Source organism: Vulpes lagopus, chromosome X, assembly GCF_018345385.1.
Source record: "Vulpes lagopus strain Blue_001 chromosome X, ASM1834538v1, whole genome shotgun sequence".
In the NCBI taxonomy this organism is placed as follows: Eukaryota; Metazoa; Chordata; class Mammalia; order Carnivora; family Canidae; genus Vulpes; species Vulpes lagopus.
The window spans coordinates 117,962,176-117,975,387 of NC_054848.1; the positions used below are offsets into that span (position 1 = coordinate 117,962,176).

At 48.5% G+C, this 13,212-nt stretch overlaps 1 protein-coding gene across 5 annotated transcripts in view; it reads left to right on the forward strand.

Annotated features, from left to right (window-relative positions):
• The window catches only part of LOC121482971 (mastermind-like domain-containing protein 1), a 119,527-nt gene that overhangs the window by 57,163 nt on the left and 49,152 nt on the right, over positions 1–13,212 (forward strand). For 3 of the 5 annotated variants that reach the window (XM_041741152.1, XM_041741150.1, XM_041741153.1), the window contains exon 2: positions 3,783–3,941. The exons of 1 other annotated variant lie outside the window; for it this stretch is intronic. In XM_041741152.1, the coding sequence (XP_041597086.1) occupies positions 3,846–3,941 (96 nt within the window). In that variant the 5' untranslated portion in view covers positions 3,783–3,845. Of the gene's footprint in view, positions 1–739; positions 785–3,782; positions 3,942–13,212 lie in introns of all 5 variants that reach the window. One more of the 5 variants, XM_041741151.1, reaches the window with a different exon arrangement.

A 13,212-nucleotide genomic window follows, 5' to 3' on the forward strand; every position in this document is an offset into this window, starting at 1 on the left:
TTTCCTCCATTGGGTTTCACTATTTTTTTTTCTGTTTTCGATATAATTCCAGCATCAAAATCTATTCTTTATATTTCCTTCCTTCTTTTTGTTTTGGGTTTATTTTACTCTTCTTTTACATGGTTCCTTAATTAGAAACTTACTGTTTTTAGACTTCTCCCACATTTCTATTGTAAGCATTTAGTACTATAAATTTCCCTCTCAGCTTTACCTGTGTCCTATAAATTTTGATATATTGTATTTTCGTTTTCATTCAGTTTGATGTATTTTTTTTTTAAGTAGGCTCCATGCTGGGCATGGAGCTCAACGTGGGTATTGAACAAATGACTCTGACATCAAAACCTGAGCTGAGGTTGAGTCAGATGCCTAACCAACTGAGCTACCCAGGTTCCCCGAGTTCAATGTATTTTAAAATTTCTATTAAGACCTCCTTTTTGACTCAGAAAGTTTTTTTTAAGTGTGTTGTTTAGTTTCCAAGTGTTTAGAGATTTTCTGTTGTTGTTTCCTAATTTGATCTCACTATGGTCAGAGAAAACACCACATACTATCTCAATTCTTTAATTGTAGATTGTTTTATTGTCTAAAATATATCTATCTTGGTATATATCCTTGAGTGCTTGAAAAAAATGCAAATTTTACTGGGTTTTTTTTTTTTTTTTTTGGTGAAGTGTTCCATAAAAGTCAATTAGACCCTGTTTAGATGATGATGTTGAGTTCTTTGTATTGATTTTCTGTCTAGTTCTATCCGTGGTTGGGAGAGGAAGTTGAAGTCTCCACTCTAAATGTGAGTTTTTCTATTTCTCCTTTCAGTTCTTTTGATTTTTGCTTCATATGTCATGCAACTTTGTTGTTTGATGTGTGCACAATTAGGATTATTGTGTCTTCTTGGTGGATTGACTCTTTTATCATTATGTAATGCCCTTCTCTGTCTCTAGTGATTTTCTTTGTTCTGAAGTTTACTCTGTCTACTAATACCAGAGCTACCTCATTACTATTTTTTATTAACATTGGCATGATATATATATTTTTTCGTCTTTTTTACTTTCAAACTATTCATATCATTATATTTGAGATGAGCATCTCATAGACAGCATATAGTTGGATCATGTTTTTTTATTCACTATGCTAATGTCTGTCTTTTAATTGGTAGATTTAAATCATTTTCATATTTTTAAGATTTTATTTATTGATTTGAGAGAGAGTGCATACGTGGGAGAAGGGGAAGAGAGATAGGGACAAGCAGACTTGCTGCTGAGCAGGGATTCCAATGCAGGGCTCAAACCCAGGACCCCAAGATCATGACCTTTGCTAAAGTCAGTTGCTTAATCAACTGAGCCATCCAGATGCCCTAGATCATGTTCATTTTAGTAAACCTACTGGTAGTTAGTGCTTAATGCTACCAATTTATTTTTATTTTTTGTTCTAATTTTATTTATTTATTCATGAGGGACACAGGAAGAGAGGCAGAGACCCAGGCATAGGGAAAAGCAGGCTCCCAGTGGGGAGCCTATTGTGGGACTCAATCCTGGGCCCCCAGGATCATGCCCTGAGCTGAAGGCAGATGCCCAACCACTGAGCCACCCAGGAGTCCCTACTTGAACATTTTTTGAAATTCTGTTTGCTGATTCATGTATAGTGTCCTTGCAAGCATCTTTTTGTATGCAATTTTTAGTAGTTATTCTAGGTATTGTGTCTTATATAAATAACTTGTAATAGTCTACTAATGTCAATATTTTACCAGTTTGAGTGAAGTATGGAAATTAACTCTCTTTCCACCTCTTTAGCCTCCCCTATTTATAATGTAATTAAGTGTTTCTTCCACATAACATTTAGAACTGCAGCATGCAATGTTATAATTGGTGCTTCAGCCATAAGATATTATTTAGAAAGCTTGAGAGAAAGAAAGTCTATTTGATTTACCCATATTTTTTCTCTCCATTGTTCATTCTTCCTTGGTGGTGTCCAAAATTCCCTCTTTGATCACTTCCTTTCTGGTTAGAGAATGTCCTTTATCCATCCTCTTACGAGGGGTCTGTTACTAACAAATCCGCTTAGTTTTCCTTTATCTCAGAATCTCTTGATTCCCCTTCCATACCTGAAGCATATTTTCACTAGGTATAAGATTCTGGATTGACAGTTCCCCTATTTCAGCACTTATTTAGATCTTCGGTTTTAACTGACTTCCTCTGGCAATGCTTTGACAGGAAATGGAGCACCATCTCATTTCTGCCAGGTTCTCCACTTAGCCTTTAATGACACCAAGGAGGTTGGGGTGCTTCATTACTGCCCAGCAGTTCTAGCTCCCTACTAGGCTTTCATTGATACCATTCCTGGCTGGGATAGGTAAGAGTGCATCATTACTGTTCCCCATGTGATCTCCACTGACATGGACAATGATGGTATCTGGACTCATTACCACTGTTCAGAGGCAAAGGTCCTGAACCTCTATTAGGTCTCCTCTGATACCACCCTGGGTGGGAGGGGGCAGGGAGAAAGAAATCATTACTGCCAGGTGGGGGTGGAGTCTAGGCCTCCACTTGGCCTCTGATGTTGGGACTTGTTGGGACCACACTTTTTTCTGTGGTGTTTAGCTGGGTTAGAGCAGTTCTTATATAAAAGTTTTCTGCCTCGGTTGACTGCCCCTTTCCTGGTCCTTTGGCTAAAGAGAGTAGGGTTTTATTGGAGACTTTTTGTCAGTGTCCATTGGCATTTTGGGGTTGCCAGCTTCTTCAGGTCCATGTCTGAGGTCTATGAGGCATAAACCCAAAGAACTCATTACAACATTATTCCTCAGGTCCCAAAATCCCTTGTTCTCTCCACTTTTTTGGGGTCATCTTATGTTGGTTTTAAATGTAATGCCCAGAGGTTTTAGTTGTATTCAGTGGGGAAATGAGAAGAGTACATTTCCATTTTCCCAGAGGCGGAAGTCTGGACATTGACATTTCAGTGCCCGATTTTGTGCAGCCGAGGGGATTTCCAAGAAGGAGAGCTTCCCTCCTATGTGAATGCCTTAGCAGAGCTCTCATTTCATGTCTACACCATGAAAGACAAAAAGAAATGAAAAAAAAAAACTTTACTTGGTTTAGCACAGGTCTGCTCATTTGTCACAGAAGGCTTACACTGGGGTAGACATGGTCACCATCTACTTGGTTAGCTTTTTGTAAACTAGTACACCAGGGTTCCATGAGCCCCTTCCAACACCCATTGCTTCCCCCCACTGACTGTCAGGCTATAAACTGTTAGTGAGCTCACTTGGCTGGGTGTTTATGGGGCCAAGAGTTGGGAGCTGCTTCTTCAGTGGGCCTTAAGGCTTACCTCTAGCAGAGTGGAGGGGTCCTTAAGCCATCACCTGGTCCAACCACCATGGTTTTCACATAGGAAATTTGTGTCAGAGAACAGAGGAGTCTTTTCCCCGATCTCACTGCATACCACACGCACAAAAAAGCCAGACCTAAGTTCCACATTCCCTGCCTTTAAGCCTAGTGTTATTTTAGTTACATCAGGCTTCTTCTCCACCCCTCCTTCAGCTCTCCAGCAGTGAATTCTACTCTGCCCTACGGCCAGGGACTGCCATCTCATCCCAGCCAACTGCTTCACAGAAGTGCTCCTCATCCCTGGGGGTGGGAAGGGGCTCAATGAGGGTGGTGGGGTGGGGAGAGAGACATAAAAGGGAATGTGGCTGACTCCATCCAAACCTGTGCTCAGAGTGAAAGTCTGTGATTCACGGGGTCAATGGTCTCATCTTCATATCTGAAAGACAGTGTACTTTTTGTCTCCCTAAGCCCTGTGTCTAGGTCGTTTGGGAAGCGCCTTGGAGAGTCAAGAATAAAATTGCAGGTCAAACAATGGATGACTGGAAAAGTCGGCTTGTAATCAAGAGCATGGTTCCCCATTACGCCGTGGTGGGAAATCGTCAGGAGCCCAGAAAGCTCCAGGAATCGGTCAGACAATGGGCTATTGGGGGGAGGGGGGTGTTGAATGCTTCTAATCTTAAACTTGAACATAAGATGTGTTATTGAAATTCTCTGTGCAAACTCGTTGGCAGGGAACCAACCCAAAATGTAAGGAACTAGAAGCTGACCTAGAAAAGATGTAGGAGATGAGCTAACCTTGCCCCTTACGAATTTCTGGAAGAGCAGGAAATATAGTCCAAGGATCTATCTGGAATCCCAGCCTAGTGATCTCTGCACTGCCCCCCTTCAACTAGAAAGAAGGAAGAGTGTGAGGGAAGAAAAGCCTTTTTTTTTTTTCTTTTACCAGAAACCAGGACTGTAGGACTGACGGGCACTAGACATATTGCATTAGCTTCCTAGTGCCACTGAGAAGAGGAAACCAGCGAGTAGGGCACAGAAAGAGATTCCCATTCAACTCTCTGGCTCTGGTGTCCTTTTAAAAACCTGCTCAACAAATTTCTCCTTTTCTCCCTTGGAGCCCAGACATCATCTATGTGTCTGAAACTAAGGGTTAGGGCTTCCAGTAGTAGTTCTAGGAGCCAGGATGACAGAAGGGACCATGAGAGCCACTGGTTAGTTGAATTTGACATAAAAAGCCTGCAATATCACCAGTCTACCGAGATTAGCTCTGTTAGTAGGAGTTGCAGCAAACACAATGGCTGTTATCTCAGTGTATTGGGTCCACAGAGGAGTGGCTTACTTAATCTCTGAAATTAATACAGCAGAGAGGAAATGGCTCTTATAGAGCCGTGGGTCTGCTTCCTTCCTGTTCAGAGAACTGGGAGCTCGGGGCTCTGAGGTAATGTCATTTCACATAACTAGAGGGCCTTGGCTTCTCCGATTGATTCCAAGGGCGAGCCACTTTCAGTAAGTCAACTTTCTATTTAGTTTAGGATTCTGAGATGTGCACAGGTGTGTGTGTGGGGTGGGGGGTGGGGTGGAGGGATTGTTGAAATCTGGCTTCTCTGTTTCTCCTCGCTGTCTCCCACCAACAGTGTATTGAGAATGTGGCATCCAGTTGAGTACGTAGATGTTTGCAGACTTTGACTGCCAGCGTTCCTGCTCACAGAGATGGCAGACGGGATGGCAGACATGGAGCAGTCAGTTGGCCAGCCGCCTGTCCACCAGATCGCCAGCCCTTCAGGCAGGCATCTCGTAGAAGGCAATCTCTAAAGTCCAGCCTCATCACCCTTTAGATTTCTTGCTTCTCTTTTATGGTCAACAACTGAGTCAGAGAAGGAAAACCTCTTGGTGAGGCATCCAGAGTCCAGATTCAGTTGGGCGTGACTTTCAATTTCTCTCCATTTCACTCTTGTTTGTGTTCCTGGGAGGGAGAGAGAGGGGGGTTGTAGTTGCAAGTATCTTCCTCCCCTTCTCCTCAGGAGCCCTACCAACATCCTTTAAAAGAGTGTGACTAGCGAGTAACTGCTTTGGTTTTAATCAGTGTAGACCTCGATGCCGGAAGGCTTTTTCTTAGGATAGACCTTTGGAGCAGCCACCTGTGCCCTCACTTGGGAGAAGTTGCCATTGCTCACACCATTTCTGGGCTTGGCATCTCTTTGCAGATGGCCATTTAGAGCCCTTTGTAAGCCTTGCCAAAAATTCACATTGATTGCTTTAGAGTCACAACTTGGGCTTGATCAAAATCAGTCCTCCTTCCTCTGTGGCACACCTTGTTCTTTGCCCTTAGCTCTGAGTGACGTGACTGTTTCCAAAATTCCACGCTGTCCCAGAAGATGAAGGGTTTGCCCCAGTTGAGGGGATCTGAAAAAATATGTCCCAGGCTCCAGAAACGACTCTCCCAGATGAGTCCTCTTCGCAGTAAAGAACACATGTATCCTCTGGGAAGATGCATGTGGTCTCTGAAGGGGATGATGCGGAAGGAGCCCACTCCTCCGGTGGGGCCTGCTGGGTGTGCATAGAGTCTGGCCAAGCTGGGTGCCACTGCTGCCAGCAGCCAGCAGTCAGGACAGTAGTGCTTCTTCTTCTTCTTCTTCTTCTTCTTCTTCTTCTTCTTCTTCTTCTTCTTCTTCTTCTTCCTTCTAGATTATTTATTTATTTACTTATTTATTTATTCATTCATTCACGAGAGACACAGAGAGAGAGGCAGAGACACAGGCAGAGTGAGAAGCGGCTCCTCACAGGGAGCCCTATGCGGAACTTGATCCCAGGACCCCAGTATCATGCCCTGAGCCAAAGGCAGATGCTCAACCATTGAGCCACCCAGGTGTCCTTCCAGGGCAGTTCTTGAGCACAGCTGGATTTTCATGGTCATGAAATCTCTGCAGCCTCAGGACAATACCCGCTGCTAACATGGAGCTCTGCTGCACACACTGAGGATCTCAGCAACCTGGGTGTTTGTGGTCAGAGGGACAGAGATGGACAGATTAAATGCAGAAAGGCCTGTTGGTTCACCACGAAACCTGCCGTGCAGACAAGTTATTGCAGGGCCCAGAAAGTGAGCAGCAGGGGGTGGTCCTTTGCAGGAGCTGGGCTTGCCCGTCCCAAGTGTGGCCTGAACCGCACCTCTTGTGTCCGCTGTTTGCTCTGTACCTGCTGCTCCCTAGCATTCAGGGATGGCACCCCAGCCCCAGCCCCAGGAGGCTGTGGGCACCACTCTCCCTCATCCTGCAAGCGTCTTTAACGTGGAGATCTGATTGAGACGCTCAGCTTACCTGCTTCTCTCATCCTTGGCCAAAAAACAAACAGCAGCAACAACAACAAAAACACGTTTCAAGGAAAGGTCTGTTTAAAAAAATGCTATCAGTCTCAAAGGAGAAGTCTTGTAAATAGGCCTGGGCTTTCCATGTGAATAACCGAGAGCCACCTTGTAGGAAGATGTACGTCCTAAGACCATCCTAAGGGCTCAGGACACCTGGATTCTAGTCTTGCTTCTGCTACTAAACAGCTCTGGGACTTTGTCCATCCTTTGCACTCCCCAAGGACAAAAGTCAAACGAGCCAGGAGTAAGAATAGCTCCCCCTTTAATTGAGCACTGACTAGGTGCCAGGCACTTGGGGAGCCTTATCTCCCGTAATCCATAGGATAATCCTGAGACGAAGGCGATCCCCAGGAAACTGAGGCTCAAAGAGGCTAAGCAGCTTGGCCAAAGTCATAGAGCACGTTGAAAATCCCCAAACACTGAGCACACATCATGCAGGAGTAGCCACTGTGAGGGTTCTCAGTGGCACAAGGACCATTTCAGAATTTATTCATTCATTCAGCAGCATGATTGCTTACTGAGTCTTGTGATCTGCAGAAAAGTAGAGTTTTACCTTTTGGGCCTTTGGGCACCCACCCAAGGTTGATAAGGCATCTATCTCTGCCGTCAGTGTACGGAGTTTTAATAGGAGGCAGAACGTTTCGTCCTTCCCTTTGAAGTTAAGCTCTCCATTCCTCCCCCAGATCGGTGGGTTGATTGATTCCTAGTGTGAGAATCTCTCAAACATTATTAGCACGGCAGGAGGGAGTGCTCTGGAGCCTGCATGGAACTGGAACTCGGTGTACATGTCACCTGTCACCTCTGTCTCAGTCTACACCCACCACAAGTGCAGAGATACCCCGGCTCTGAGCAGCCACCTAGTCCATTCTTAGAGCAGCCCCAGACCAAGTGGGGGTGTTAAGGGCACACAGTTGGAGAAGGAAGGAGACGCTTCTGGTTACTCATCTGTGTTTTGTCATTTAATACCACTAAGTGGCTCCCTGTAGGTGACAGTGAATTGGCATGCCCAGGATTCCTTCTGAATTTTCCAACCATTCTCCCTTTATGGACAAAGATACTAAAGCCTGAGAAAACCAGTGACTTGCAAGAAGGTGCCCCCCAAGAAGGTGGGGAGATACACCAAGAACCCTCATTTGGGTGGCCCCAAGGGCAGCCTGCTTTCCACCCACAAACTGGCCTAAACCTACTACTACTACTACTACTACTACTACTACTACTACTACTATTCTTCTTCTTCTTCTTCTTCTTCTTCTTCTTCTTCTTCTTCTTCTTCTTCTTCTTCTTCTTCTTCTTCTTTTCTTCTTCTTCTTTCTTCTTCTTCTCACCTCTAAATGAAAGTGGGGTTGAGCAAGGGGGAGAGAGGAGAATATTGAGATTGGGATGGCTGCAAAAATACTGGCCCTCTTTTGTCACCCCCTCCTCTTTAGACGGATGACCCTAGAAACACCCAGTGGGAGGGAGGCTGGTCACCTCCCGCTGTGGAGTGTGATCAGGTTCAGGATTTGTATGCATCATCCCTGGAGGCACCTACACTAGACTCAGTAAGGAGACCTGAAATTAGCGCTGTGTGAGGCCCTGAGAATTTCCCTTTACTCCTGAGCTCGGAGGGCCTGTCTCTGGCCCTCCCACCACATTCCCAGGGTCTGCAGGCCTGGGAACAAATCGATCCTACTCTGTAGTTTTACTTATCCTACCCCAAAACTGGGAGGAGAGAATGAGTGACTATTTGTGCAGGCTACTTTGTATACATTAGCTCATCTGCTCCCGTGACCTGGGGATAGGGATTTGTATTTCACCCCATCTCACCGACCTGGAGACTGGGGCTCATGGCGGACAGGACTTGCCCAGTGTTACAGTCAGTAGGTTGGAAATTCAGATATCAAATCCAGGTGCCCTGACCCCGATGTTCCTCCCCCTTTCCTGCTTCCCATTCCTTGGTTAGGGACCCAGAGCATTAGGGCCTTTTGCAGGCTGGGCATGACTCTCAGGAGGCTCAGGCTCAGGCAGCGGACCAGAGTCCCAGGTGGCCTGGAGATTTCATCCCAGAGGCAGAAACAGCCCGTAAACAGAGGTAGAGTGGACGCATCCTTATATCACCCTGGAGGCTCCCTGGAACCTTCTGACCAGCACTGTCTACAGCCCGGCATGTGTGCCAGCTGACTAAAAATCTTACAGGGAGGTAGGGACAGCCAGCCCGGACCTGGGCTGAGTTGGAAGCCTAGAGAGGAAGCCCAGTGTCCCCGCTTCATGCAGGGCTGGCCCCAGGAGAGGAGAGCTATGTGTATGGCCCCACTTCCAGGAACCAGGTGGTCCGGGCACCAGCTCATTGGGCTGGCAGCTGTCTCTGACGCTTAGTGAGATCTTGCGTGAGTGTCTGGGCTTCTGTCCACACCAGAAAAATAGGGTGAATAATCTGCCCCTGCCCACGTCAGGGTTTGTGAGATAACGATGACCAAGATGTGGATATGAATGCAGTCTAAAGCCCACAAGGTACTGTTGCTGTTTGCACTTTTTTTTTTTTTAAATGATCAGAGATTGGCCCTGGCTCAGAAGGCAGTGGGAAGCATGTCCTTGGAGCTCAGGTGGAGACACACAGGACCCCTGAGGACACGCCAGTTTCAGCAGCAGCCTCTCTGCGCTGAGGAGGGCTGCATTTGTGCTGTCGCTCTGAGCATTCTGGGTCAAGGCCTGTGGTGCGTATGTGCCTTTCTATTTTGGGGATCCTCCCCACGGAGCACGCAGCTGCTCGCTCCCTTTCTCCCCTCCTCCTCTTCTTGCAGGAAGGGCCCTTTCCTGCCTCACACATGCAGCCAGGGCGGCCACCGGGCAGAGGCCTGGCCTTTGGACCGGTCTCTCCTGCCAGGCTTGAGTGCTGCTCAGCTGGCACGACACTGCCGGGTTCCACATCTGGGTCCTGCCTGGGTAGCCCAGTTCAGCAAACTGGTGACCTGAAAATTGCTGTCTGTTTGAAAGAGAGGGCGCCGGGAGAGTGTGCCTTTTGGCAGCTGGCTTCTGCTGGCATCTGGGAGCTCGTGCTCCTGCTCCTGCCTGCATTCCTGCTGGGCCCTGCCCCCCCCCCCACTTCCTCGACGTTAGGCCTGAGGTAACAGGTGTCTGGAGGGTGAGCTTCCAGAGGAGAGGAGAGCGTAGACTCTGTTGGACCCCAGGTAGGGACAATGGAAGAGCCCAGCTGAGCTGAAGCTCGGGCATCCCCCCATCCTCCCCATCTAGGGTATATGCAAAGTGGGGGCAAGCCCTGGAAATGAGGACCTGGGGCTCCCCAAACTCTGGGCTGGCCTGTGCTGGCTGAGGCCTCTTACTTTTGCTGGAAATCCCCAGCTAGAGAACTCAATAGAACTCCACTTGCAGACAGATATTTGGGTCATCAGCTGCCCCTGGGGTGCCAAGTTCCAGACCTCACACAGAGTGGGGGAAGCAGGCGCTTCTGAGGTTTGGGCTACAGATTTTAATTTCTGCAATGGCCGGAGAATAATTTGTCAGCACACTCCCTTCTCCCCTTTGCCTTTCCTTCTCCTCCTCTTCCTTCCTGCCTTTTCTTTCTCCTTCCTCATCTCCCTCCTCCCTTCTCACCAGATTTCCAACCCCCTAAATACCAAAGTTAGAAAAGCAGCCATGAGCCACAGGTTGCTGGACTTGACCACCGTGGGCCCAGGTGTGGCCGCCCCAGCCACCACCTCCCACCCTCTTGCCAGCCTGCCCCTCCACACAGATGTGTGATACGGGGTCCAGTGACTCTCCGCACTCCCCTGCCCCAGCTGCTCGTCCAGTGTCAGCTGGCACTGGTGCCCCTGTGACCCCCAGGTCTCCCATTCTACCCCAGGCTCAGGCCTGGGCACATAGTAAATAATCAATGAGCAGCAGCTGTTGTCCCTCTTGGTCAGAAGGTCCTTTAGAGATCATTCAGCCTAGCCCCCGGGATGAACATAGGAGGTCAAGGACACACAAAGGAGAAGGAGTGTGTCCAAGGTCATTGGGCCAGTTAGTGAATTTAATCACACTTTCTGAAAAACAGTTGTCTCTTGGTCTTGTGCTTAGAAACAGAAAGAGCAGGATAATTTGTAGGAAACCCTTTTGCTCCAATGGTTAATTCAAACCTGCAGATGCCAGCTGAGCCCTGTCACAAGGCTAGGTGCTCTGGGGGTACAGAGATGAGGAGGAAATGGTCCTTGCTTTCAGAGAGCTGTGGACCTAACATGGGGCCTCGAGGTTGGCCAGAGCACCAGGCTGGGGAGGGAACGGGGTAGGAGGTGGAGCTGTACTATCATAGAGACCCTTGAAGGCCCGAGGGAAGGAAGAGGGTGTGCTTGAACCTGATAGACGAGATGTGAACTGTTCAAGGGCACACAGAGGCTGCGAGAGCAGGGCAGATGGGCGCCCTGGAGGAGGCAGTGTTCCCCACGTGCTGGCATCGGAGACTGCTGCATGCCTTGCCCAGTCCAGGCCCGGTTCAGGGGTGGTCCCCCAACTCGGGCGACAATAGACATACTGAAGCACCCCCAGCCCTGAAAACGTCACCTGCTGCACTTGTCAACTGGAGCCCCCTGCAGGCCCTTGCGGCTGAGGGAGGGCAATTTGGAAGGAAGGGATTTCCCTTGGGGAAGATGCTCAGCTCAGGCTCTAGGGCAAGGGTTGGCAGACTCCAGCCCGCAGCCTCAGGGCAGCTTGTGTTTGGGTAAAGTTTTATTAGCACATCCCGCCCATGACAGACTGCTCTGGAACTGCCCCGGACACCGCATGGCCTGCAGCAGAGCCCGAGATGTCACCTGTGTGGGCCTCTGCAGAGGAGGCTCGCCATCCTCCCTTCCAGGTTGCTGGCCGCTGGTGCATCCCAGCAGGCGGGTCCTCCTCTGAACCCCTGAGGGCCAACCCCAGGTCCTCAGGCCCCCCGGTGTTCTGCTGGGGCCACAGCTGGCCTGCTGTCCTGCTCCGGGGCACCCCCTGCCCCGGTGACTGCTCCCTGTTCTTCTTGCACCTCCCATTGCTCCCTGTCCTGTTGGCCTCCAGAGAGGCCTTTCAGACAAGGAGCTGATTGTCCCAGTGCAGACAACTTCTAATCCAGCGCCCTCCGCAGTGCCCGGCCTGCTGGCCACCTGCACACCCTGGGGGACACGCCCGAGCTTCCCCCTGGGGCCTTCTCGCTCCTGCTCTCCTACCTGCAGGCCCGCATCGAGATGTGCACCTAAAAGGCTCCATTCAGAGGAGCCACGTAGGCTTTGTCATGTCACTATTTCCTCAGGCCCCTGAAGAGTACAGCTAATGCTCTGTCCTTGTCAGCATGCTGTCTGTGCCATTAGAATGCCAGCTTCTTCCAGGCCGCTCCAGGGCTTCTGTCCCTGGTGCATGCTCATTCGAAGGGGTTTCTCTCTGGGACCCCCTCGACGGCCTTGCTTCGTCTGCAGAGTTAGTGGATGGAAGCCGGGGGCCGTGCTCTCTAGGCTGCCTCTTCTTCTAGAATGAGCTTTTGGTGCTAAGGTTGTCTAGTGGTAGGACTGCCTGTGGGACACTGTCGGGAAAGTTGAACATTCTCTTGCTTCATTTTGTCCTTTAAGTCAAGCCTTTGGGGTTTAGAACAATTAACTTGGCCAATATAAAATATCTCCAGGAAGCCAGCCCCCAAACACCAACACCCAACATCTGCTTTCTGAATATATGGCTTCAAAGAGCTAAGTGTACAGTGGCTAACTGCTGTCCATCCTATTTATTTTAGCCACATGACAGCTAAGGAACTGAGAAATGCCTTGCCCTTTCCTGTAGTTAAATCTGACATAAAATTATTTTATTGGCAGCATTATAACAAACAAAAATCTCCCATGTTTCCACCAGTAATTCAGCTTCAGTTTTCTGGGTGAGAATAAGATCTTTATAAATGATGGCAAGGACCCAGTTTTGAGATGCCTGCTAGTTCAGAGTGGAGTCTTCTTCCTCAGGTCCAGCCCACGGCTCTTCTAACAGAGAGGTAGAGCCAGAAGGATATATCCTTAGGGACCCCCTCCCTGCGCCATCGCACCACCGCCACCACCACCACACCACATCATGACCACCTCCATCATCACCACCACCCCTACCACTACAACCATTACCAACACCATCATCTATACCAGAGGCAGCAGCACCACCATCACCCACAGGTGTGCACATGCACACACATGCATGTGCACACACTGAGGCGGGGGATATCTTTCAGTTATGTGACACATTCCACGATGTGATCATGGACACCGTCCATACATAGTGAAGGAAGTGAATATTTGAAATGATCATTATTTTCCATTTGTAACCCACTCCTGTTGCTCTGTGCTTTGGAGGTATAGAATATGAGCATGCATTTGTGGGCAAAAGAAAAATAGAATTCATTGCCCCCCAAGAAAGCCTATATCCCCAAGTGCATACCTTTAAAAAACATAAGTTTGGGTAACAGCTCTTTCACTTCGTAAAAGAGGATTTTTCTTTCAATGGCAGATCCCCCTCCCCCAACGGCAAATTCTTGTTGCGTTTCATTATGATTTGGTTTACAGA